Source organism: Periplaneta americana, chromosome 9 (genome assembly GCF_040183065.1).
Source record: "Periplaneta americana isolate PAMFEO1 chromosome 9, P.americana_PAMFEO1_priV1, whole genome shotgun sequence".
Classification (NCBI taxonomy): Eukaryota; Metazoa; Arthropoda; class Insecta; order Blattodea; family Blattidae; genus Periplaneta; species Periplaneta americana.
In genome coordinates, this window is record NC_091125.1 from 97,445,410 (window position 1) to 97,472,797 (window position 27,388).

The 27,388-nt window shown below is 35.0% G+C and overlaps 1 protein-coding gene across 8 annotated transcripts in view; it reads left to right on the forward strand.

Moving 5' to 3' along the window:
* Nucleotides 1–27,388, forward strand: part of LOC138706308 (uncharacterized) — a 73,598-nt gene that overhangs the window by 18,695 nt on the left and 27,515 nt on the right. For 5 of the 8 annotated variants that reach the window (XM_069835435.1, XM_069835441.1, XM_069835434.1 and 2 more), the window contains 14 exons: nt 983–1,206; nt 1,316–1,457; nt 2,019–2,242; nt 2,371–2,509; nt 6,300–6,517; nt 6,647–6,788; nt 10,502–10,698; nt 13,762–13,903; nt 17,417–17,637; nt 17,767–17,908; nt 20,440–20,663; nt 20,790–20,931; nt 25,090–25,313; nt 25,685–25,820. In XM_069835435.1, the coding sequence (XP_069691536.1) occupies nt 983–1,206; nt 1,316–1,457; nt 2,019–2,242; nt 2,371–2,509; nt 6,300–6,517; nt 6,647–6,788; nt 10,502–10,698; nt 13,762–13,903; nt 17,417–17,637; nt 17,767–17,908; nt 20,440–20,663; nt 20,790–20,931; nt 25,090–25,313; nt 25,685–25,820 (2,517 nt within the window). The remainder of the gene's footprint in view (nt 1–982; nt 1,207–1,315; nt 1,458–2,018; nt 2,243–2,370; nt 2,510–6,299; nt 6,518–6,646; nt 6,789–10,501; nt 10,699–13,761; nt 13,904–17,416; nt 17,638–17,766; nt 17,909–20,439; nt 20,664–20,789; nt 20,932–25,089; nt 25,314–25,684; nt 25,821–27,388) is intronic. The other 3 variants (XM_069835437.1, XM_069835439.1, XM_069835440.1) reach the window with 3 other exon arrangements.

A 27,388-nucleotide genomic window follows, 5' to 3' on the forward strand; every position in this document is an offset into this window, starting at 1 on the left:
AAGATGGCTTAATCAAGCCGAAAACATTAAAAACCAAATAAATGTAACAAATTATTGTAAACTAATAAATTTGTTAAATAGATAAGCACTGACAGTTCATGATAAAACTTTTATTGTTATAAATTATGTATTTTATAAGTTTATATACACACGAATGGTACAAAACAGTAACTGGCATCCAATCTTTTCACTAGATAGGGAGCTCTCTGTAAGCATAGAGAGTTTTTGTTGATTTGAAACAGAGGTATGATGACAGAGCAAACTCCCTTTCCTTCGAGAGAATATTTTCTGAAGATATTGCTCTTCCATTTAATGTTATTCTATCTTCTGAATAGTGTAGGCGAAAATAGATGTTTAAGAATTACCATTGCTGTTCTTCATGACGAGCATACAAAACAGCATTCTGACTGCAGATAATATGGAATATTGAAGTTTAAATTTTGTCTGGCTATATTTTTTTATGTATTTCTTAGCTTGTGAGTTTCCCTAATTGCTACAAGAAGGAGAAGGTAACTCCAGTGGTGGGGAAGTTCCTTGAAGAGATGGGAGGAAAATTTGTTTTAGACATAGCATTTCTTACAGGACTAGGATATGGGAAGATAATGATGGTGATGATAATGAAATTTAATTTTTGTAACTTTGTGTGACTGATGAGACATGTCTTCCTCATATTAGGCTATTAAATATCAACATTTATGACCATTATGCGTGAATTGATATTTTCTGCCTTTCTGGGTCATGAATTTGACGAATTTATAATATATAGGAATGTGTGGACTAGTTCAGTTGTTCATTTTTTATTCACTTACCGACTTCTCAATTGAATTTATGTAAGACGAGCTTTTCGTTTACTACTGTTACATATTTATGTTCTGTGTAAAACAGTGCATCCGAAGAGAATTTTTTCGCGTAATCCAATGTATTCTCTTAAGTATTGTATATTTTAAGACAAACATTTTTAATGCCTTTGTGTTGAATGCAGGCAGCATTTGATGATTCAGAGCAACAGAAGTCTCCTTTGTCTTCGTTGATAGAGAGGAGAGTGACTGATGCTTCTGTCAATGAGGACCAGAGAAGTCCCGTGGTGAAACATTCTTCCCAGAGAAGTAATGTCCCAAGAACTAGTGCAGCTGTGAACCAGACTGCTTTGAATAAGTCTTCCAAATCTGGGATGCCCATGACTTCTCTTAAAGATAGTCCGAATAGGTAATATTGACTGTATTTTAATTTGATGTGATAGGCAAGGAAGAAAGCAGCGATGAGTGGGCATGGAGATGATGTTAAGAAGTATAAACTTTGTTTCTGTTTGTGACAGGTTAGCTTCAGGACTCAGTGATAGTTCTGAAGAAAATGAGAACATTGAAGACGTAGACAAAAGTGCAGAGTCACCAGAAAAAGAAATGCGTTTTAAACAAGGCAGACTTACAAAAAGAAATAAAGATTTTGATGCTTTCCAGGTGAGTACCTAGTTATATATGGTAAAACCCCGATTTTAGGCGACCTCCATTTAATATTTTTCGGCATTCAATATTAAAATTTCACTGTTCCAATAATTATTATATACGATTAATTTATTTTTATATTCAATTTGTTATTCTCTTTATTGCGAAATTCGCATTTTATGTTGAAAATTGTTTTTAAATGATTTTTTCTAAATCTCGACTATAGTCCACTGTAGTCTATTCAGTTGTTTTTCACGAGAAATGGGGGGTATTTTGATCGGTGTTCATTGTAGATGCCTGTTGCTAGTAGCCAGAGTTGGGGTGTTTTCTGGACCATGAATTTGACGAATTTATAATATATAGGAATATGTGGACTATTTCAGTTGTTCATTCTTTATTCACTTACCAACTTATCAATTGAATCTATGTAAGACGAGCGTTTCGTTTAGTCTGTTACATATTTATGTTCTATGTGCAAGAGTGCATCTGAAGGAATTTTTTCGCATAGTCCATTTTATTCTCTTAAATATTGTATATTTTAAGACAACATTTTTAATGCTTTTGTGTTGAATGCAGGCAGCATTTGATGATTCGGAAGAACAGAAGTCTCCTTTGTCTTCGTTGATAGAGAAGAGAGTGACTGATGCTTCTGTCAATGAAGACCAGAGAAGTCCCGTGGTGAAACATTCTTCCCAGAGAAATAATGTCCCAAGAACTAGTGCTGCTGTGAACCAGACTGCTTTGAATAAGTCTTCCAAATCCAGGATGTCCATGACTTCTCCTAAAGATAGTCCGAATAGGTAATATTCACTGTATTTTAATTTGATGTTATAACCAAGGAAAAAAGTAGTTATACTCTTCATATAAATAAACTGAGTGTGCATGAAGATGATTTGAGAAATATGAATTTTGTTTCTGTGTGTGACAGGTTGGCTTCAGGACCCAATGATAGTTCTGAAGGAAAGGGGACTATTGATGATATGGATAAAATAGAGTCACCAGTAAAAGATATATGTTTTAAACAAGGCAGAGTTGCAAAAAGAAATATAGATTTTGATGCTTTTCAGGTGAGTATCTAGTCATATACATTGTTAAGGGGATATTTGAAAATATTACTTTCTCCTCTTTCCATACTAGAATCCTCTGCTACATATTAACAAACATAATACAAAATCATTCCGGCTACAAATATTGATAAGTTGTATGCTCATGTGGAAAAGTGAGGCATATATCGACATGTGTGGAGCAGTGACAGATAACATGACATAACAGATAAATTGTTTAATGACAACTATCTAGGCATTATAGTTTGCATTATTACCGTACAAATATCTCAGGATGTTAACTTCACGCAATAATGAAACACAGCACTGTCTCTGTATTGTAATACAGTACAAGGAGGAATGAGTAAGGTGTAAACTGGTTGACCAATCACTATTCCCATCTTGCGTCTTTTGAGAGGTGATACAGCTGAAAATACATACATTAATTTTCTTCTCTTTCACACACTTTATTCACATAGAATTATATATTTTTTTCTTTTTTTTTTTTCCACACGAGGAATATTGAGTAAGTTGGGAAGCAGCTGTCAAATAAAATGAATGTATTCCCTCCTTGTTGGCTTATATTCCATGTGTTTGACTTCTATTCGCTTAGTTCTCATTGCATTGCCTTAGTTCTTCTTGTATTCTCTTGCTGTCCTTGTTTTTCTTGCATTCCCCTCGTCCTTACCTTCCCCTATTCTCATTGCATTTCCTTTGTTCTACTTGTATTCTTCTTGTTTTCCTTCTGTTGACTTATTCGCCATGTATTCCTCTTGTTCTCCTTTTATTCCCCAAGTTCTCCTTGTCTTCGCCTATTTCTGGGTGTCTTCTCCTGGTCATGGTTGTCTTTCATTAGAACTTGCATTCCCATGTTCTTCTTGCATTCTACATGTTGTCTTGTATTTCCCTATTTCTCGGTGTCTTCTCTTTGTTATAGTTGTCTTTCAATAGATATTGCATTCTCTTGTTCTCCTTGCATTCTACTTGTTCTCTTGTATTTCCCTATTTCTCTATGTATTCCCCTAGCTCTTCTTCTTTCCCCTCTTGTCAACAACCTCTTCTGCATAGGTATGTATATGCATATAGTAAAGCTGTGAACCTGTCAACAAGTGAGCCCTTGGACATGTAGTTTTTGTAAAGTTATCCATTTGTCGATTTTTCCCTCCTAAGCTCTTTTTCCTTGAATTTTTCGTCAATATCTACTAACTTCTAAATTTTTTTTCTATCTTTCTTTTTCATGTAATTTTTTATGCAATTGTTCTCTTCGTTTCTGCTTTTTTTTTTTTTTATTTACCTTTCAACTCATTTTACCATTTTTTCAGTTTGTCTTCTGACCTTCTCTGTTCTTTGTTCATTTTCTTTCTGCTCTTGGTCTAATGATATACCAGCTGCTCTTCTGTTTTCAATTTTGCTTTGGTCGTTCCTTTTGCTCCCTCTAATCTTTCTCATTTTCATCAAATTTGTTTTCTTCTTATCTTCACTTCATTTTACACTTCTGCTTTTCCTTCCATTCATATACTCTTGCAACTACACTTCTACTCTTGCTCCTGTTTCATTTGCACTTCCACATATTTCTGTTCTTCGTTTTCCTGTTTCTTCATTCTCTTCATCCTCAACTTCCCCTTGTTAAAATTTTTCTTCACACTGTTTGATTAGTCAAGTTTTGCATCATGTCTGATATCGTCTATAGGATTTTTCTGTTTCTGTGCTCTAATGTTTTAATACGAGTCTGCCAACTGAAACTGAGCACTCATTAACTACTTCCTTTAAACCACTAAAGATTGATTGTGCTTGACATCATCTTTGCATCATTTGGTTAGGAAGTTAACCAGAGTAGAAGACTTTATTTATTTGTTGGTATATATATATATATATATATATATATATATATATATATATATAATTATATTTTTATCTACTTATTTATTTCATCACAACGAATTATCTGCTTTAACATAATTTATTTTGTGAATTTATATAGACACGAGTGGGACAAAGCAGTAACAGGAGCCCATTGTCCTTCAATATATAGAGGAAACTCTTTGCAGTCATAGAAAGTTTTTGTTAATTTGAAATGGATTATGATAAGAAAGCAAACTATCTTTTGTTCAGGAGAATATTTTCTGAAGATTTCCTCTTTCATTTAATATTACCCTAGCTTCTGAATAGTGTAGGAAGAAATGAATGTTAAAGAATTGTCATAGTTGTTCTTCACAATGACCATACCAAGCAACAGAATGACTGGAGATAGAATTGAATATTCAAGTTTAAATTTTGTGCTGATATATTTTTTATATTATATTTTTTGGCATGTGAGTTTCTCTTCAAGTAGTTGCTACATCAAGGTGGAGGCAACTCACCTTGTGTGGATGTCTCTTGAAGAGATGAATGGAAAATTTCTTGTAAACATAGCATTTCTTAGAGGATTATAATATGAGAAGATAATGATGTTGGTGATGATGAATTTAATTCTTGTAACTTTCTGTGGCTGTTGAGGTATATCTTTTTCATATTAAGCTATCAGGTACCTACTCTTATGACCATTATGCACGAATTGAGCTTTTCTGCTTTACTGGATCATGAATTTGACGAGTTTCTAATTTTGTAAGTGATTTGAAGGATGCATTAGCAATATGATTAGTCAAGATTTATTTATAACTAGCCGTACCCGTGCGCTCCGCTGCACTTGTTAGAAATAAATATAAAGTAATTACATAATTAAAATAGGACGTTTCATCCAGGGAACATTCGTGTTTGATAGAAGGATAAATTGTTTAATAAGTTACTTAATTTAAATTGTATTTAAATAATTAAAATGCGGTCATTTTGGTCCAGAGAGCAATCATTTGGTGCAATGACAATTTCTTTAACATGTTTCTTAATTGTTATTACATGCAACCATAGTTTAATGAAGATTGACATATCATTTAATTTTAATGTGTATACTTTATATTACTTGCTATATGTTTCAGAAGTTACTATAATAACATTGTAGAATTATGTCCATCTAGAGAAACTACACTTTCCAATGGTAAAATAATAATTAAACAATTAATTAGCTTCCGATATTACTTCATAAAAACACAGAAACATTCTCTGTAGGCTATGACATGGCATTGTTATTGTAATTTTAAAACTCATTTATCTCATTAAATATCAGTTCTATCAAAATTTTGTATAGAATAAAACTTATCGGAAATTATTTTTGAAGTAACTTTTGTTATGTAACATTTTTCATGAAAATTAATAATAAAGGAGATATTTCGATTTATTTAATTCAAGCCCCCTTAAAACCCCCCTTTTATATAAAGTATTTTGAATGCCATATAGCCTAAAATCTAAGTTACAACGAACTTAATTTATATTCCAATTTTCATATAAATCGGTTCAGCCATTATCGCATGGAAAGGTAACAAACATCCAGTCAGACATACAAACAAAAATTAAAAAAAAGCGATTTTCGGTTTCAGGATGGTTAATTATAATGTTAACTCCAATTACTTTTGGAAAATCGAAAATTACCAGAAAAATTTTGGCTACTGATTTATTATTAGTATAGATGAACGTGCTTGTAATATGATAAAAAGATATGTAGATTAGTTCAGTTTTACATTTTTTTTATACACCAACCAACCTGTGAATTGAATTTTATATAAAACAAGCTTTTCGTTTAGTAATTCTACATATTTATGTTCTGTGTGCAACATTGCACCTGAAGAGAATTTTTCGAATAAGCCTATGTGTTACCTTAATTATTTAAGGTAACATGACAATTTAATGACAAACATTTTTAATGCTTTTATGTTGAATGCAGAAAGCTTTTGATGATTCGAAGGAACAGAAATCTCCTATGGCTTCATTGATAGAGACAAGAGTGCCTGATGCTCCAGTCAGTGAAGACCACATGAGTCCTGATCTGAAACATCCTTCCCAGAGAAATAATGTCCCAAGAAGTAGTGCTGCTGTGAACGAGATTGTTTTGAACAAGTCCAAATCCACGAGGTCGACTTTTCTTAAGAATAGTCCGAATAGGTAATGTTGAATGTATTATAATTTGATGTAATGCGCAGGGAAGAGAACTGTTTTACGATTCATGTAAATATAATGATTGGACATGAAAATAATGTTGAGAAATATCAACTTTGTTTCTCCCTGCGACAGGTTGGCAACAGTTCTCAGTGATATTTCTGAAGAAAATTATAATGTTGAAGACATGGACAAAGTAGCAGAGTCGCCAAAAAAAGAAATGCGTTTTAAACGAAGCAGAGCTGCGAAAGGAGATAAAGAATTTGATGCTTTCCAGGTGAGTTCATAGTCATATACATCTTAAAGAGAATGTTTGAAAATGATACATAATCTTCATTCCATACAAGCATGAAACAAAATCTTTCCATCTCCCAACAATTGATAGGTTGTATGTTCACACTGGAAAAACAGGAACATGTGTGGAGCAGTGTCAGATGACGTCACATTACTGGCAACTAGCCACCCATTATAGTCTGCATTATTACCGTATATCTGTAGCAGGACATTAACTTCACGCAGTAATTAAACACAGCACTGAATCTCTATTATAATACAGTACAAGAAACAAAGAGCAAGGTACAAACTGATTGACCGATAACTGTTCCCATCTTGCATCTTTTGAGAGGTGACAGAGCCAGCCATAATAAATTACACAACCTTCTTGTTATCACCATGCCTCAGTGTCAGCTGTCTCTTATTGACCCCCTGTACAGACCCAGAAACAAAATGTTGGTTACCTGAATTTTCTAAGTTCAAGTTATAACATACGTCACACACTCAATGAACTTGGAAAATTCAGATGGCTAAAATTGTGTTTCTGGCTTTGTAGAAATCACCTTTTTTTTCTTCAGATCCGTAAGTAGTTTTTCAGTACTTTCTAATATATTTCCCTTCTGGTTTTCAAGGAAACTGCTAATTTGTCATTAATACTTCGAAATACATACATTAATTTTCTTCTGTTTCACACACTTTATTCACGTAGATCTGTGTCTTTCTCCGCACGAGGAATGTTGGGGTAACTTGGGAATCGACTGTGATATAAAAAGACTGCAATCCCTCTTGTTTATCTATATTCCATGTGTTTAGTTCTATTCACTTAGTTCTCCTTGTATTGCCCTAGTTATTCATGTAATCCCCTTGGTCTCCTTATATTCTCCTTGTTCACCTTGCATTCCCCTTTATGTCCTTGTATTCCCCCTATTCTCATTGCATTTGCTTTGTTCTCCATGTATGGACCTTGTTCTTCATGTATTTCTCTTCATCTCCTTGTATTTCCTTTGCTCTACTTTTATTCCCGTAGTTCTCCTTCTCTTCTCATTGTTATGGTTGTCTTCCCATTGATTTTGATTTCCCAATGTTCGCTTTGCATTGCGCTTTTTCTGTTGTATTGTCCTATTTCTCCATGTATTCCCCCAGTTCTTCTTCTTCTCCTTTTATTCGTATTTACTTTGTACTGCTTGAATTTTTCTTTAGCTTCTTGTTTGGTGTGTTGATTATAAACAAACTCTTCTACATAGTTATATGCAGCATAGTAAATCTGTGTACCTGTCGACAGAGGAGTGCTTGGACATGTAGTTTTCCTAAAGCTATGAGTATGTTGTTATTTCTCTCCTATTCTTCTTTTCCCTTAATTTCTGGTCAATATCTACTTACCTCTTATTATTTCTTTTACTTCTTTCTCTTCCATGTGATTTTTGTTTCTTTTTTAACATCTTGCTCTCTTTGTTCCTGGTCCTTCTACTTATTTATCCTTTTCGTTCTTTACCTTACAACTTGTTTTCCTTTTGGTTCTACCGCTCGTCTTCTGACCTTCTCTGTTCTCCTCTTTGCTCATTTTCTTTCTGCCTTGGTCTAATGATGTACCACCTGCTCTTTTGTTTTTAATTTTGCTTTGGCTGTTCCTTTTGCTGCTTCTAATCTTTCGCATTTGCATGAATTCTGTTTCCTCCTCCTCTTCAATTCCTTTTACACCTCAGCATTTCTGCTTTACCTTTTTTTCATATCCTCTTTCACCTGCTACGTCTTCAGCTCTTCCTCTTGTTTCATTTACATGTCCACATACTTCTTCTCTTCTTTGTTTTGCTCTTTTTTCATTCTCCTCATCCTCATCTTCCCACTGTCCAAATTTTTTTCCTCACTCTTTGATTATTCAAGTGTTGTATCATTTATGATAATATCGTTTATAGAATTTATTTTTATTCCTGTGCTCAGTATGAGTCTTACAACTGAAATTGAACAGTCATTAACTATTTCCTTTAACCGCTAGAGATTAATTGTACTAGATATCATCTTTGCATCATTTGATTAGAAAATTAATCCAAAGCAGAAGATTTTATTTATTTCTTGATTTATATATATGTTTTTTATTTATGTACTTATTTATTTCATCAGAACGAATTATCTACTCTATTTTATGAGTTTACATAGACGCTAGTGGGACAAAACAATAACTGGAGTCCATTCTCCTTCACTACACAGAAGAAACTCTCTACAGGCATAGAAAGTTTTTGTTAATTTGAATCGGAGTTATGGTGGCAGAGGAAACTACATTTTGTTCAGAAGAATATTTCCTGAAAATGGTGCTCTTCCATTTCATATTACCTTAGCTTGTGAATAGTGCAGGAGAAAGTAGATCCATACCAGGCAACAGATTGACTGCAGAAAGAAGGGAATATTAAAGTTTAAATTCTGTCTGGCTCTTTTATATATATATATATATATATATATATATATATATATATATATATTGTGACAGCGACGTGAGGTTCGAACTCACGACCAGCATCCCGCAAGAGAGCAGACCACGCGTGAGCCGACACAGGCTCCACGGAGCACTGAGGGACGGCGCGCGGCGGAGAGAAGAGAGGGGAAAGGGCCTACGCGGCGAGGGAATTGCGCGCGCATCTGGTGCTGGTAGAGAGGAGAGGGCTCTGGATTGTTCTGGAGTGCTATCTCTGGAGACGCGTCGAACTTTCGAGGCTACGTCGCTGTTGCTATAAAAGAAGAAACGCCAGCGAACTCGAGCAGTTTCAGTTGATTAGTCAGCCAGTCAGTGAGTAAGCCAGAGCAAGCAAGCCAGTCTTGTGTACCGGAGTTCGGCTCGAGTGTGCGTCCGCAACTGTGGCAGCATCCGAAGGCCTGAGTTCGAGTGCAGTGGACCGCAGTTGGAGGGACCTGAGTTCGAGTACAGTGAACTGTCTCTGAAGGTCTGTGGTTCGAGATACTGTGAACTCGAGTGACTGAGCTAGAAGAACTGTGAACTGAGACCTGATAGTTCTGATTTGTAAATAGTGCTTTGTAAATATTAGTTAAGATTAACAGTTCATTGTTGTTCGTAATAGTCCAAGTAAATTGACATTGCCGTCAGTGGAGTGCTATAACGAATACTGTGTTGAGTGAAAATCCTATTGTCGACGAGAGCGTTTAAGGTGAATTGTAGAAAGGAATTATTGTTGGAAGAATAAAATTCCATTGTTGAGTTGAAATAAATTCACAATATATATATATATTTGTTAGCGTATGAATTTCCCCTCAACTAGTTGCTAGAGCAAGGAGGAGGTCACTTCAGTGATGGGGTGTGACTATTGAGATATATCTTTTTCATATTATAATGCTATTAAATACCTTCCGGGCATCTTATGACCATTATGTGCGAATTAAAATTTTGTGCCTTGACCATGAATCAGACGAGTTTCTAATTTCGTAACTGACGTGAATATGCAATATGAATAAGCAAAATGTACTGAACATTTTTGTAATATGATATAAAAATATGTAGACTAGTTCAATTCTTCATTCTTTCATTCACTTACCAACTGATCAGTTATATTTTAGATAAGACGAGCTTTTCATTTAGTAATTTTACATATTTGCATTCAATGTGCAAGAGCGAAGCTGAAAGGAAATTTTTGAATATGACATTATGTTGCCTTAAGTACTGTACGGTATATTTTATGACTAACATTTTTAATGCTTTTGTGTTGAATGCAGGCAGCTTTTGATGAGTCGATGATAGAGACAAGAGTGACTGATGCTTCTGTCGGTCATGATCACATGAGTCCTGTGCCGAAAGATCCTTCCCAGAGAAATTATGTCGCAAGAACTAGTGCTGCTGTGAACCAAACTGCCATGAATAAGTCTTCCAAATCCCTGAGTTCAGTGACTTCTCTTAAGGATAGTACGAATAGGTAATGTTGACTGTGGGTGAATCTGTGAAATCTTGCTAATTTTAAGTCCATCACCACTCCTGCGAAAACTAACTTTAAAGGATGGTTGAAAAAAATCGCACGTCTTTTATGACTGTAGGCTTATATTTTCTACCTCAAATTACTGTTTAACTATTTCATGCATTGGTGATATCATAAAATATGAACTCATTAAATGTCAGCGTCTTTGACTGTCTGTTCCATTTTTTTTTTATAAGAATTTCAAACTCCTGTCACTACAATTTTTTTTTTCGTAATTATCTGGTCCACTATTTCGAAATATGTACTTAAAAGTGTACTGTAGGATGTGTACACGTTTCTTGTGTATTTGTAAAGTTTGTCCAGAGTTTTAAATGTCATTGTCCTGAAAAAAAAATTATTGGGATATTTTTGCTTCCTAGGTAGGTTCCTTCTTAGGTTCTTAATACTGAGACAGATGTTCAATTGGAGGGAAACATCAAACACTGAAGTGAGATTCATCTTCCAATATTATTTTTTGAGCTTACAAATAGAAAAAACAGTAATGTCTCACTTATATTGTGTCAGTACACTGATAGCCATTACTTCTATGATGTAATATACAGGGTGGAAGTGAAATAATCCTGCAGATTTTCAGAGCAAATAGCAATATTATACTGATGGAAAGTTCATAGTTTTCTCAGAAAAAAATGTTTTTTCCCAAATGTTTAACTCCCACTTATTCAGTAACTATTGTGAGTAAGACATGACTTTTGTCCATATTGATAGAAAATCTAATAAAGAATCATTTATGCTTCTGGCGTATTTCAATAGCGTGACTGTTTTTCATGTAAATTTAATTTAAAAGCCGCTCATTTCAAGAAGTTTGTGAACAGATTGCAACATCATAGCGAGAGAGGGAGGCTTGCATATAGAGACAGACCTGAGTTCATTGACCTCTTACATCTTTATTACTAGAGGAAAGGTTACTGTGTTAGCGGCGATGATTTCAGATTGCTGAAACTTCAACTTAATTTTCTAATTAACCGTGTATTTAATTATAAAACATAATATAGGTTTTCTATTTCTTTAAGTGTAGCCTGTCACCCCTTTCAATCTGCAGGATTATTTCTCTTCCACCTTGTATAAAATTCTGAAAGATACCATGAAATTATCATATAATAGACTGATATTTCGAAGCCATTGACATAACTTAAAAACTGCATTCATGGCCTAGCAATAAAATAAAATACAGTAGTACAAAATGTCAACCTCCTGGCAATCAGCCTCCTGGGTCATGATGTCAGCCTCCTAGCCTTTATATACCAGGAGGTTGACAATTATCTTACAGTGCAATTAGTCATTCTAATTACTAAAGTATGATTCAGCAATCTGTCAGTAGACCTACGTAATATTAATGGCATACCGGTCAGTTTAGGATTTTTCGGCATTTTATACTTTTTGTAGAAAATGTCTCCAAAAAAGGAAGAAACAGAACATCAAAGATTGGAGAAGTTCAAGAAGAAAAGATAAACTGAAAAACTCAGACAGCAAGAAAAAAGCACAGACTTTAGTAAACATTTCTTCTAAGTATGCACAGTCAGTCCAGTCATTCCACTTTAGTTTGTCAAGGGGGCAAATAACTTCACATAGGAGCGGCATGCAATAATGTTGAGGGAAAAGATAAAGAACTGTATTCAATCTGTACTCCGTGTGACAGCCTTAGTCATGACATGACTGCCAAATCATTAGAGACTAAAATATATTTATCCAGATTCCTTTATCATTTGGTTTCCGTAACACTAATGAGTACAAATATGTTTTTTTTTTTTTTAATTTCTTTAGTACAGCAAATGACCTTTTGACAGAATTATGTGCTTTTATAATTGGGTTTCCATACCATTGGTAAGTATAAATACATATTGTAATCCTCTTTGGTACAGTGAATATCACTACTATTATGAGTATTTCGTCTGTCAGCCTCCTGGACCCTAAAACATTTGGCGCCAAAATCTGTCATTTAAACTCGATAAAATATGTGACCATAATTTTTAAAGTAAAGAAGATCTTGAAATAAGTCCATTAGAAATTTTTCAAAATATTTGGAGAATATTTTACTTTTAAAATTCTTGAGGTTGGAAATAAGCTACATTTGAGACATTCACCCCTGTATTTTAATTTGATGTTATAGTCAGGGGAAGAGAACAGATTTATTATTTATTTATTTCACAGATGTACAATGTCTTTGACATCTTCCTATACCCATTTTAAGAATTTATAGTCACTCTCTGCTCATCTCTATTCTCCCAATCTCCCTCCTCTGAACCTCTCTCACTCATTGTTCTAACTATTCCTCTGTCCAGGTTAAGTTTGGTCTTCCTCTCTTTCTTCATCCTTTCGGAATCCATTCATAAATCTTTTTCGATAACCTGTCTTCCATCATCCTTTTTATATGGCCAAAGCATCTCAACTGTGGTGTTTTAATGTCTTCTGTAAGAGATCCTTTCAGCTTAATTTTTTCCCTGATCACGTTTCTGATTTTTTTCTCTCCTTGAAATCCTTGCAGATCATCGCCAGAAATCCATTTCATTCGAATATAATTTATGTGTTGTTCTTGATTTCAGATACCATGTCTCTGATCCATATATGATTGTACTTTTTGCAATTGAATTATAAATGTTTGTTTTTATTATATCTCGGTCCCATAAAATGCTATTTAGTTTCGATATTGCATCTTTCCTTTGTTTATTCCTCCATTTATGTCCTCTTCATGGTTGCGATTTTTCGTAATTTTCACTCCCAAGTATGTGAATTCTTCACAGTAGTTTATGGTTCCTTTTCCATCTTCTGATATTAAGTCTTTTGAATCTGTCCCAATTGCCATGTAATTTGTTTTCTTCAGATTAATTGTTAAACCCCATTTTTCATATTCCTCTATCAATTTCCGTGTCATATATTCTGTATCTTCATAATCTTCTGCAATTAATAACTGATGATCTGGAAATAAATTGTATTATTAATGTAAATAAAATTTGTGGGCATGAAGATGATGTTGAGAAATATGAACTTTGTTTCTCTCTGTAACAGGTTGACCTCAAGGCTCAGTTATAGTTCTGAAGGAAATAAGGACATGGAAGACACCGACAAAGTGGAAGTATCACCACAAAAAGAAATACGCTTCAAACGAAGTAGAGCTGCAAAAAGAAATATAGATTTTGATGCTTTCCAGGTGAGTACTTAGTAATATACATCTTAAAGAGAATGTTTGAAAATATTACTTCATCCTTGTTCCATACAAGAAGAAACTGTCACATATCAACAGACATAAATCATATTCATTCTGTGTTGGGACTATTGACAGCTTGTATGTTCTCACCGGAAAATGAAGCATACATCAACACATGTGGAGAAGTGACAGATGACATAACATAACAGATAAAATTGTTTACTGGCAACTAGCTAGTGATTATAGTCTGCATTATTAGCGTACATCTGTAGCAGGACATCTGTAACTTCACACAGTAATTAAACACAGTATCGACTTTGTATTATAATACAGTACAAAGAGCAAAGAGCAATAATGTAGAAACTGGTTAACCGATCACTGTTCCCATCGTGCATGTTTAGGTTAGTGTTTGCGAGGTGACGCAGACAGCCATAATATATTACACATCCACCTTGTTAGCACCATGTCTCAGTGTGAACTTGTGGGTTATTGGCCCTGCATACAAATCATATTCTTTCTTCACAGTCATAAGTAGTTTTTGAATACCTTCTTATCTTGTATTTCCTTTCTTGTTTTCAAACAAACTGCTGGTTTGTCATTAAAACTTTGAAAATACATACATTAATTTTCTCCTCTTTCAGACAGTTTATTAATGTAGATCTATGACTTTCTCCTCACGAGAAACATTGGGTGAGTTGGGAATTGACTATCAAATAAAATGAATGTAATCCCTCCTTGTTGGCATATATTGCACGTGTTTGATTTCTATTCCCTTAGTTCTCCTTGTATTGCCCTGTTCTCCTTGTATTCTCCTTGCATTCCCCTTGTCCTTATCTTTCCTTATTCTCATTGCATTTCCTTTGTTCTACTTGTATTCCTCTTGTTCTCCTTGTTTTGCCCTTGTTCTCTGTTTAGTCCCCAAGTTCTCCTTGTCTTCGCCTGTTTCTCGGTGTCTTCTTGTTATGGTTGTCTTCTCATAGATCTTGAATTCCCATGTTCTCCTTGCATTCCACTTGTTCTTTTGTATTTCCCTATTTCTCCATGTATTGTCCTAGCTCTTCTTCTTTGCCCCTGTTACTCATATTTTCCTTGTACTTGAATTTCTCTTCGGCTCCTTGTTTGGTGTGATGATTGTCAACAACCTCTTCTGCATGCAGCATAGTAAAGCTGTCCACCTGTCAACAAGTGAGCGCTAGGACACGTAGTTTTTGTAAAGCTTTGTCAATGTCTACTTACTTCGTAATATTTCTTTCTCTTCCATGTATTTTTTTTTTTCAAACATCTTGCTCACTTCGTTCCTGCTTCTTTTCTTTTTCTTTACCTTTCAACTCATTTTCCTTTTTGTTTTCCTTCTCGTCTTGTGACCTATGTTCTCTTTGCTCATTTTATTTCTCCTCTTGGTGTACCAGCTGCTCTTCTGTTTTTAATTTTGCTTTGGTCGTTCCTTTTGCTCTCTCTAATGTTTCACATTTACATCAGTTCTGTTTCCTTCTCTTCTCCACTTCCTTTTACACTTCTATTTTTCCTTCTGTTCATATATTCTTGCAACTACACTTCTCCTACTCCTGCTCTTGATCCTGTTTCATTTGCACTTCCACATATTTCTGCTCTTCTTCATTTTGCTGTTTCTTCATTCTCCTAATCCTCAACTTCTCCTTGTTAAAATTTTTTTCTCGCTGTTTGTTCAAGTGTTGCATCATTTCTGATATTTTCGTTTATAGGATTTTTTTTATTTCTGTGCTGAATGTTTTAGTACGAGTCTGCCAACTGAAATTGAGCAGTCATTAACTACTTCCTTTTAAACCGCTAGAGATTGATTGTGCTTGACATCATCTGTGCATAATTTGATTAGAAAGTAAACCAAAGAAGAAGATTTTGTTTATTTGTTGATTTATGTACAGTAGAATTCCTCGTATCCAGCAACTGTGGGACAAAACCAGTGCCCAGATAACTGATTTTGACGGATAATTGGAGAATACATTTATAGGTTATGTAAAGGCATATTGTACAGCACAAACATTTTTTTACATGTTGAAATTTAGTTATTCTCATATAGATATGTATTTAGTACTGGATATGGTAATATATATTCATCAGTTCATAATTATAGTAATACATGATAGAGTAAAAATAGTAAAAGTTTTCGTAACCTTATGACAATTTTAAATGGCGGCCATGTGACATGAAGAGCAGTGTAGCCAACATTGCAACTATGAAGATGATAAAGTAGCACTCGATGATTTGACTCTCTTTAACATAGCTCTTATGTCTGCTTGTTTATTTATACTATCTATCAGTCTAATGAAACTTTTACTTGCTATAGGAACAGAGAATTTAACACTTTCCTATTTAAACTCATCCAACACTCCTTCGAAATGGTCGAGTTCAAGTGATAAGTTTAAATACATCGTCTTTGCGCATTGTTTCCAGGGCCGAAGTGATAGCTTACCGATGCTACCAATCTACTCCAGGGTCATAACGGGTTTTTTTGTCTATGTTTTCATGCGTGAACAATCTAAAGAATAAACACAACATGCGGCATGTGAGATCCACGAAAGCCACTCACATCTTTGTCCAACTCTTTCCTTTCGCAGGAATGACTATTTTTTTTTTATCTAGCCAAATGTGCCATTGTTTCGGTATTGCCAGTTATTTGGGTGCCAGATAGGAGGGATTTTACTGTGTGTGTGTGTGTGTGTGTGTGTGTGCGTGTGCGTGTGCGTATGCGTGTGCGCGTGCACGTGCGCGTGCGCGTGATTTTGTGAGTTTATATAGACGCGAGTGGAATGGAGCAATAACAGGGGTCCAGTGTCCTTCACTGCATAGAGGAAACTCTCTACAGGCATAGAAAGTTTCTGTTAATTTGAAATGGAGTTATGCTAACAAAGCATACAACCATACCAAGCAACAGAATGACTGGAGTTAGGATTGAATATTCCGAGTTTGAATTTTGTGCTGATATATAAAAAATATATCTGTTGGCATATGAGTTTCTCTTCAAGTAGTTCTATATCAAGGTGGAGGCAACTCAACTTGTGTGGATGCCTCTTGAAGAGATGAGTGGAAAATTTCTTGTAGACATAGCATTTATTAGAGGATTATAATATGAGAAGATAATGATGTTGGTGATGATGAATTTAATTCTTGTAACTTTCTGTGGCTGTTGAGGTATATCTTTTTCATATTAGGCTGTCAGGTACCTACTCTTATGACCATTATGCACGAATTGAAATTTTCTGTCTTACTGGATCATGAATTTGACGAGTTTCTAATTTTGTAAGTGATTTGAAGAATTTATTAGCATTATGAATAGGCAAGATTTATTTATAATGAAGGTGCTTGTAATATGATATAAACATATGTAGATTAGTTTAGTTCTTTATTTTTTTTAATTCTACATATTTATGTTCTGTGTGCAACATTGCACCTGAAGAGAATTTTTCGAATAAGCCTATGTGTTCCTTAAGTACGGGCTATTGGTGACAAATATTTTTAATGCTTTTATGTTGAATGCAGGAAGCTTTTGATGATTCGAAGGAACAGAAATCTCCTGCGACTTCATTGATAGAGACAAGAGTGCCTGATGCTCCAATCAGTGAAGACCACATGAGTCCTGATCTGAAACATCCTTCGCAGAGAAATAATGTCCCAAGAAGGAGTGCTGCTGTGAACCAGACTGCTTTGAATAAGTCTTCCAAATCCACGAGGTCGACTTCTTTTAGAAATAGTCCGAAGAGGTAATGTTGAATGTATTATAATTTGATGTCATGGGCAGGGAAGAGAACTGTTTTACAATTCATGTAAATAAGATGAGTGAGCATGAAAATAATGTTGAAAAATATGAACTTTGTTTCTCTCTGCGACAGGTTGGTGTCAGTGCTTAGTGATATTTCTGAAGGAAATGATAATATTGAAGAGATGGACAAAGTAACAGAGTCACCAAAAAGAGAAGTGCCTTTTAAACGAAGGAGAGTTGCAAAAAGAGATAAAGATTTTGATGCTTTCCAGGTGAGTACCTAGTGATATACATCTTGAAAAGAATGTTTGAAAATGTTGCTTAATCCTCATTCGATACAAGAATACTCTCCAATATAACAAGCTTGAAACAAAATTTTCCGTTTACCAACCATTGATAGGTTGTATGTTTACACTGGAAAATCTGGAAAACAGCGACATGTGTGGAGCAGTGTCAGATGATGTCACATAACCGATTATAATTATTTTATTGGCAACTAGCTAGCTATTACAGTTGCATTATTACCATACATCTGTAGCAGGACATTAACTTTATGCAATAATGAAACACAGCACCGACTCTGTATTATGATACAGTACAAGGAGCAAACAGTAATAAGTATGATTTGGATAAAGTAGCAGCATCAGGATAGGCATTCTTGGTCCGTGCATTTTGTTTACAGACATTAACTAGGACTGTACTGTCCATTCCTGATATTTTAGGTAGGAGGTGGGGAACTCCAATATCATTAAAACTTTCAAAATACAATATAACAGGTATGCTTTGAGAACTGGGAACTGATTTGCATTGCTTCCTAGCTGCAATAAAGAAATTATTTGTTCTGCAGCCAATAGGAAGGACTTGAGACACATGTATTTGTTTACATGTGAAGTCACCTTCTATGAAATAAGGATTAACATCAGTTTTCTTGTGAAAATGACTCCTGACATCCTCAGAGCGTTTGTTCGTTTTATGTTTACTCCTTCACACATTAATTTGCACATTATTCACGTAGAACTGTGTCTTTCTCGTTATGAGGAATGTTGGTGTAAGTTGGGAATTGACTTTCAATTAAAATTAAATGCTTTCCCTCCTTGGTGTTATGTTTTGCCTGTTAGCCTTTTATTCCCCTAGTACTGCTATTATTTCATTTGTGATCCGTGTATTCCCCTTGTTATCCTTGAATTTCCCTTGTTCTTATTGTATTCCCTTTGTTCTCTTTGTATTTCACTTGTTCTCCGTGTATTCCCCTTATTTTGTTTATATTCTTTTCTTGTATTTCCCCTGTTCTCCTTGTATTTTACTTGTATTCCTCTTGTTCGCCTTGTATTCCCCTTATTCTCCTTCTATTCATCTTCTCCTTTTGTATTCCCCTTTTTCTCGTTGTATTCTACTTGTTCCTTTGTGTCTCCATCTTGTCCTACTTGTCTTCCCCTTATCCTCTGTTTTTGTATTTTCCCTGTTATGCTTCTATCCCATTTCTTGTATTTCGCATGTTCTCGTTTTATTCCTCTTGTTTTCCCTGGTTCTCTTTATATTCTCCTTCTTCTAGTCTTTCCCCTGTTCTCCTTGTTCTCCTCATGTCATCTTTGTATTCCTCGTGTATTGCCTGTACTCCCCCCTCTTCTCGCATTCCCGAAGTTCTTGTATTCCCCTCGATAGGTATAGTGAGGGTTACGTAAGAACAGTTCCTAGACAGCAAATATTGTCTTGTCAGTGTTGCCAACTGTTACCAGATATTACATGATCCTACATACTAAATGACTCATTTACTTACCGAACTTTATCTTTATGTTGGAAGGTTATTCTAAATAATTCAATAATTTCAACATGTTAGGTATTTTGTCTGGTAATATGAAATTCATTGGTTTGACTAAAAATTGATTCACGAAACCTAACATAAAAATATATTTTGTTTGACCACAAAAAAAATTATTAGTTCACTTCGAAAACTTACCTGACTCATTCATTCATTCATTCATTCATTCATTCATTCATTCATTCATTCATTCAGTCGGTGTTCTGCCCAAGGGCAGGTCTTTCACTGCAAACCCAGCTTTCTCCAATATTTCCTATTTTCTGCCTTCCTCTGACTGTAGTCTTGGATTATAACCACAACGCAACACATAAAATAACTATTATGTTGTTGTTGTTGTTTTCTAATGCCAGGCGTTTGACAATAAAGTCATTTGACCTCTTGCACTCCAATATTTTTCAAAGATATTATCATGACCAGCCACTGAAGCACAGATTTTGAGGTGTTCCAAATCCATTTCTTGGTTTGAGTTGCACAATGGGCAGTTAGGGGACTGATATATTCCAATTCTGTGCAGGTGTTTGGCCAAACAATCATGGCCTGTTGCCAATCTAAATGAAGCTACAGACGATTTTCGTGGTAAATCGGGAATTAACTGTGGGTTTTGATGCTATTATGTACTAATATTAATACTGATATTAATTAATTATTAGTATGTTCAAATTTCACTAGCTTCCAGTAACTGGCTCAGAAATCTAGTACAATTTTAATTTCATACAACTCCAGTACCGACAACCTTTGTCTCAGCTGCCAACATACCAGTTACAAAATCACTACCATTTGTAGTATTTGTCAGTATTGAAATTCGAAACGAAGTTTGCAAAAGAAAATTCAACCTGCAAACTAGAAAATCACCACAATCCACTAGCATATGTAGTAATGGGAGAAAAATGCTTAGGTTTCACCCTTAGGATATGAAGTAAGCTGACCTGGACTATACAGTGTATCTCATGATAAACATTTGTAATGGTTTTGTGTTCATTGCAGGAAGCATTTGATGATTCGAAGCAACAGAAGAGTCCTTTGTCTTCATTGATAGAGACAAGAGTGACTGATGCTTCTGTCAATGAAGACTACATGAGTCCTGTGCTGAGCCATCCTTCTCAGAGAAATAATGTCCCAAGAACTAGTGCTGCTGTGAACCAGACTGTTTTGAATAAGTCTTCTAAATCTACGAGGTCAGTGACTTCTCATAAAGATAGTCCGAATAGGTAATGTTGACTGTATTTTAATATGTCATATGTTGGGAAGAGAGCAGTTTTACTATTAATGTAAATAAGGTGAGTGTGCATGAAGATGATGTTGAGAAATATGAATTTTGTTTCTCTTTGCGACAGGTTGGCATCAGTGCTCAGTGATAATTCTGAAGTAAATGAGAACATTGAAGACTTGGAGAAAGTAGCAGAGTCACCAGAAAGAGAAGTACGTTTTAAACGAAGCAGAGTTGCAAAAAGAGATAAAGATTTTGATGCTTTTCAGGTGAGTACATAGTTGTGTACATCGTAAAGAGAATGTTTGAAAATATTACTTAATCCTAATTGCATACGAGATGACTGTGCTACATTTCAACACACATAAAGCAAAATCATTCCATTCCCTAACCATTGATTGGTTGTATGTTCACACCAGTAAATGAGGCATACATCGACATGTGTGAAGCTGTGACAGATCACGTGATATAACAGATAATTATTTTAAGCTAACAAAATCATGTAAAGCATAAAGTGATGTACGTACATCATGTAGTGTTCACGTCAGTTAACATTCTGTTTGTAAAGAGTTTCCCCTTATGACCTTACGATTTTTGAGGCCTGAATTACTGGAAACTAGCTAGCTAGCTATTATAGTCTTCAGTTTTAGCATACATTTGTCGCAGGACCTTAGGACATCATGTAGTGTTCACGTCAGTTAACATTCTGTTTGTAAAGAGTTTCCCCTTATGACCTTACGATTTTTGAGGCCTGAATTACTGGAAACTAGCTAGCTAGCTATTATAGTCTTCAGTTTTAGCATACATTTGTCGCAGGACCTTAGGACATCATGTAGTGTTCACGTCAGTTAACATTCTGTTTGTAAAGAGTTTCCCCTTATGACCTTACGATTTTTGAGGCCTGAATTACTGGAAACTAGCTAGCTAGCTATTATAGTCTTCAGTTTTAGCATACATATGTCGCAGGACCTTAGGACATCATGTAGTGTTCACGTCAGTTAACATTCTGTTTGTAAAGAGTTTCCCCTTATGACCTTACGATTTTTGAGGCCTGAATTACTGGAAACTAGCTAGCTAGCTATTATAGTCTTCAGTTTTAGCATACATTTGTCGCAGGACCTTAGGACATCATGTAGTGTTCACGTCAGTTAACATTCTGTTTGTAAAGAGTTTCCCCTTATGACCTTACGATTTTTGAGGCCTGAATTACTGGAAACTAGCTAGCTAGCTATTATAGTCTTCAGTTTTAGCATACATTTGTCGCAGGACCTTAGGACATCATGTAGTGTTCACGTCAGTTAACATTCTGTTTGTAAAGAGTTTCCCCTTATGACCTTACGATTTTTGAGGCCTGAATTACTGGAAACTAGCTAGCTAGCTATTATAGTCTTCAGTTTTAGCATACATTTGTCGCAGGACCTTAGGACATCATGTAGTGTTCACGTCAGTTAACATTCTGTTTGTAAAGAGTTTCCCCTTATGACCTTACGATTTTTGAGGCCTGAATTACTGGAAACTAGCTAGCTAGCTATTATAGTCTTCAGTTTTAGCATACATTTGTCGCAGGACCTTAGGACATCATGTAGTGTTCACGTCAGTTAACATTCTGTTTGTAAAGAGTTTCCCCTTATGACCTTACGATTTTTGAGGCCTGAATTACTGGAAACTAGCTAGCTAGCTATTATAGTCTTCAGTTTTAGCATACATTTGTCGCAGGACCTTAGGACATCATGTAGTGTTCACGTCAGTTAACATTCGGTTGTAAAGGGTTTCCCCTTATGACCTTACGATTTTTGAGGCCTGAATTACTGGAAACTAGCTAGCTAGCTATTATAGTCTTCAGTTTTAGCATACATTTGTCACAGGACCTTAACTTCAATCAGTAATTTAACACAGCAGCAACACCGTATTATAATTAGGGACCTGAATTTTTGGCAACTATTTTCATCAAAATTTGCATCTATTTTTCTGAAATTAGCATCTACATTTCCCAAATTAGCATCTACTTTTTTCCAAAGAAAACTTTGTGCATTTTACCTTTCATTTCTCAGAAGGTAAAATTGTGCACAGTTCAGCTTTTTCCTCTTTCAAATTACGTCATTTGTCTGAAACAACAGCACCATACTGTGATAAAACACATTCACTGTCAACATTGTTTGTTGGTGTGCAAATGAACACCTTTCCCACTTTGGAATAGTGCCATCACCATCCTGCATGTTGTGCAAACCCTACAGAAGAGCAGAGTTATTGAGAAACTCGAGTTCAAATAATGAGTGTTATGGGACAATGATTTTGTTATTCAATGTACCTGCCATTGGTTTAAATAAATACTTGCAAACAACATTCTGAAAATGCTTTATTTTCTGTTCTTAAAGCATGAAACACTTTCACTATGTCACATTTTTCACCTGCTGTTCAAATAAGCTTCTTATATTATATGCACTTTGTCTCCCTTTTGCTCTTCTTGCTCCTCATCTGACCTTGTCTTGTTTTCCTATTTCCTCACTGTTCTTGGTCTTATGATCTATTGTCTGTTTTTATTTTTATTTTATTTTTTCTTTGGATATTCCTTTTGCTGCCTCCAATCTTGTGCTTTTCTATCAATCCTGTTTCCTTATTCTCTTCACTCCATTTTACACTTTTGCATTTCTGCTCATCCTTCTGTTCATCTTCTCTTTCACCTCTTATGTCTTCTGATTTTCCTCTTGTTTCATATGCACTCCCACATACTTCTGCTCTCTTGCTCTTTCTACATTCTCATCATCCTCACTTTCCTCTTGTCCAAATTTTTTTGCACACTAGTTTCATTTTATTTTATATTTGATTATTCAAATATTTTATAATTTCTGATGTTATTGCTTATGGTTTTTTTTTTTGTTTTATTTTGTATGATAAATGTTTCAGTATGTCTCTGGCAACTGAAATTAAGTTCTGATTAACAGTTTCCTGTAAGCTGTTAGATATTGTGCTTGATATGATCTTTGCATCATTTGATTAGGAAGTTAACCCAGAGGAGACCATTTACTTATTTGTTTGTATATATATATATATATATATATATATATATATACAGTGCTTTTTTTTCTGGAAAAAAGTTTACCAGAACTCTATCACTCGATCACATTATAAACAAAAACGTAGGTTTAAAAATATTAGGCCTACATACCTTATATTACAATAAGTTCCAAACGGAGCTCATCGATTTTAAGCATAACGGAAATTTTGCGATTTCGAGGTATAGTTTCAGGATCAATAATGGAAGATGGCACCACTAGATTGCATGAGTTACTTTTGCACCAACGATAATAATGAGAAAATGTAAACTCTTGGACTCGGCAGTGGCGGCAATTTTAATTTTCAATTTCGCTTTTAAAATACATCTTGCTGGAATTTGTAATGGCAAAAAGTTTACCGGAACGCGTTCCAACTAAAAAAAAGCGCTGTATATATATATTTATCTACTTATTTATTTCATCACAACGAATTATTTCCTTTAACTTGAATTATTTTATGAATTTATATACACACGAGTGGGACGAAATAATAACAGGAGTCCATTCTCCTTCACTACATAGAGGAAACTCTCTGCAGATAAAGATTTTGTTAATTTGAAACAGATATGTGATGACAGAGCAAACTACCTTTTGTTCAGGAGAATATTTTCTGAAGATATTGCTCTTTCATTTAACATTGTCCTTGTTTGTGAATAGTGTAGGCGCCAATGGGTATTTAAGAATAGCCGTTGCTGTTCTTCATAACGAAGATACCAAGCGACAGACTCACTGCAAGTAAAACTGAACCTTCTAGATTAGATCTTCTCTGGATACATTTTTTATTTATTTGTTAGAGTGAATTTTCCTTTAAGTAGTTGTTAGAGCAAGGAGAAAGTAACTCCAGTGGCAGGGGCATTCCTTCAAGAGATGTGTGGAAAATTGCTTTTAGTTATAGCATTTCGTACAGGAATGAAAATGTAAAGATGTTGGTGATGATGATATTTAAATTTTGTAACTTTCTGTGACTGATGAGACATGATTTCTTCATATTAAGCTTTTAAATACTTTCTCTTATGACCATAATTTGTGAATTGAGATTTTGCATCTTATTTGACCATGAATTTGAGGCGTTTCTAATGTCATAACAGACTTCAAGAACCAAATATCAATATGAATAGGCAAGATTTGTTTGTAATGAATGTGCTTGCAATATGATATAAAAATATGTAGATTAGTTTCAGTCCTTTTTTTTTTATTCATTTACCAGCATGTCAGTTGAATTTTAGTTAAGTGCTTTTCGTTTAGTAATTTTACATATTTTTGTTTGATGTGCAACTGTGTACCTGAATAGAATTTTTCGAATAAGCCAGTGTGTTGCCTTTAGTATGGTATATTTTATGACAAACTTTTTTAATGCTTTTGTGTTCAATGCAGGCAGTATTTGATGATTCGAAGGAAAAGAGGTCTGCTTTGCCTTCAATGATAGAGACAAGAGTGACTGATGCTTTTATAAATGAAGACTACATGAGTCCTGTGCTGAAACATCCTTCCCAGGGAAATAATGTTCCAAAAGCTAGTGCTGCTGTGAACCAGACTGTTTTGAATAAGTCGTCCGAGTCCGTGAGGTCAAGATCTTCTCTCAAGAATAGTCCGAATAGGTAATGTTGGGTGTTCTTTAATTTGATGTTATTGGCATGAAAGAGAGCATAAGACTGTGTTGTACTTCCGCCCTGGCTGCTCATTACAGGTGTAGCAGGAGGATTATCATTCGTCCAAGATAGAAGGTTAAAAGGTTTGCCAAGTGTGTGTTATCGTAAACAGATGTTGAAGTGAATGTTCTGGAATCTTTTGTTAGGAATTTTTTCGAGAATGAAAAGATAGCTTGTCATGTGTTATTGTACTGTTAATTAGATCTAGAGCTAGATTATGTATTGTCAACTTTAGATGAGTTTTATTTTCATGTAAATGAGATGAGTGGCCATAAAGATGATACTAGGAAATATATAAACTTTGTTTCTCTCTGTATCAGGTTGGCCTCAGTGCTCAGCGTTAGTTCTCATGGAGGTCAGAATATTGAAGACATAGAGAAACTACTGAAGTCCCCAAAAAAGGGAGTTCGTTTTACAGGATTTAGAAAAAAAAAAAAAGTTTCTGATAATTTTCAGGTAAGTAACTAGTGAGATACATCTTAAGGAGAAAGCTCCAAATTATTATGTAATCCTCATTCAATACAAGATGATTCTGCCACATATCAACAAGCATCAAGCAAAATCATTCTGTGCCTCAATTATTGATAAGTTGTATGTTCACACCGGAAAATGACGTATACATTGAAATGTGTGAAGCAGTGACAGATAATCAGATAATTATTTTAAACGAACAATCTCACGTAAAGCATCGAATGCTTACATGATTTTTTATGTTGTTGTTTTCTAATGCCAGGCGTTTGACAATAAAGTCATTTGACCTCTTGCACTCCAATATTTTTCAAATATATTATCATGACCAGCCACTCAAGCACAGATTTTGAGGCATTCCGAATCCATTTCTTGGTTTGAGTTGCACAATGGGCAGTTAGGGGACTGATATATTCCAATTCTATGCAGGTGTTGAGCCAAACAATCATGGCCTGTTGCCAATCTAAATGCAGCTACAGACGATTTTCGTGGTTAATCGGGAATTAACTGTGGATTTTGATGCACATGATTTTTTTATAAGAATGTACAGTGTGTCTGCAGAAACATTCCAGGTTTATAAACTGCTATAGCGTCGCTGTCAGTTGCCGGATTTATACGAAACTGATATCATTAGAAAGAGAAACTCAAAAATCTTTGTTCCTACCTCAAAGACACTCGATGTGTGCTCCATGTGTCATGCTGCAGACATCAAGGTGGTATTCCCACTCATGCCACATATGTTCCAACATATCTATAAGGATGGACTCGATGGTGGCAGCGATATAAAGTTGGAGCTCTTGCAGATTTTGAGGTATTGGAGGTATATAGACAAGATTCTTTATGTGACTCCATAAAAAGAAGTCCCAGATGGTCAAGTCAGGGGACCTTGGAGACAGCTGCAGAAGACATCTTGGTTCCCAGCATGCCCAGTCCATCTTCCTACAAGTTGTGTATTTAGAACATTACGTAAATCAAGATGTCAGTGAGGAGGTGCTCCATCTTGTTGGAAAAGAAATTCGTTGTCTTCTTTCAATTGTGGAAACAGCCACTCAGTAAGCGTATTAAGATAACTCATACTGGTGACAGTCTTCTCTTGAAAGAAAAATGGATCATACACTTTCCGTTTCGAAATGGCACAAAACACATTTAGCTTAGGGGAGTCACGTTCAGTCTCCAAAATGAAATGTGGATTCTCGCTCTCTGAAATCTTAACATTATGCTTGTTTACTTTTCCATTGGCTTGGAACATTGCCTCGTTACTAAAAATGAATTCGCCATAACCTAAATAACCCTCTAAATGCTGCAGAAGTCACACAGACTTGAAAATTTAACATTCAGATCATTTAACACAATTTGCTTATATCCAACAATGCCTTGATGACAAGCGAAATAGCGGAAACAGCGTGTTTTTCTTTCTTCTTGTGCTGCCATCTGTTATTTCGGTCAACAGTTATCAATTACGCATTTCCTGAAATTCTTTGAGCTGTTCTGACACCGGTATGAATTTCGTAAAACACATAGTGACAGAATTATAGGAGTTTATAACCCTGGAATGT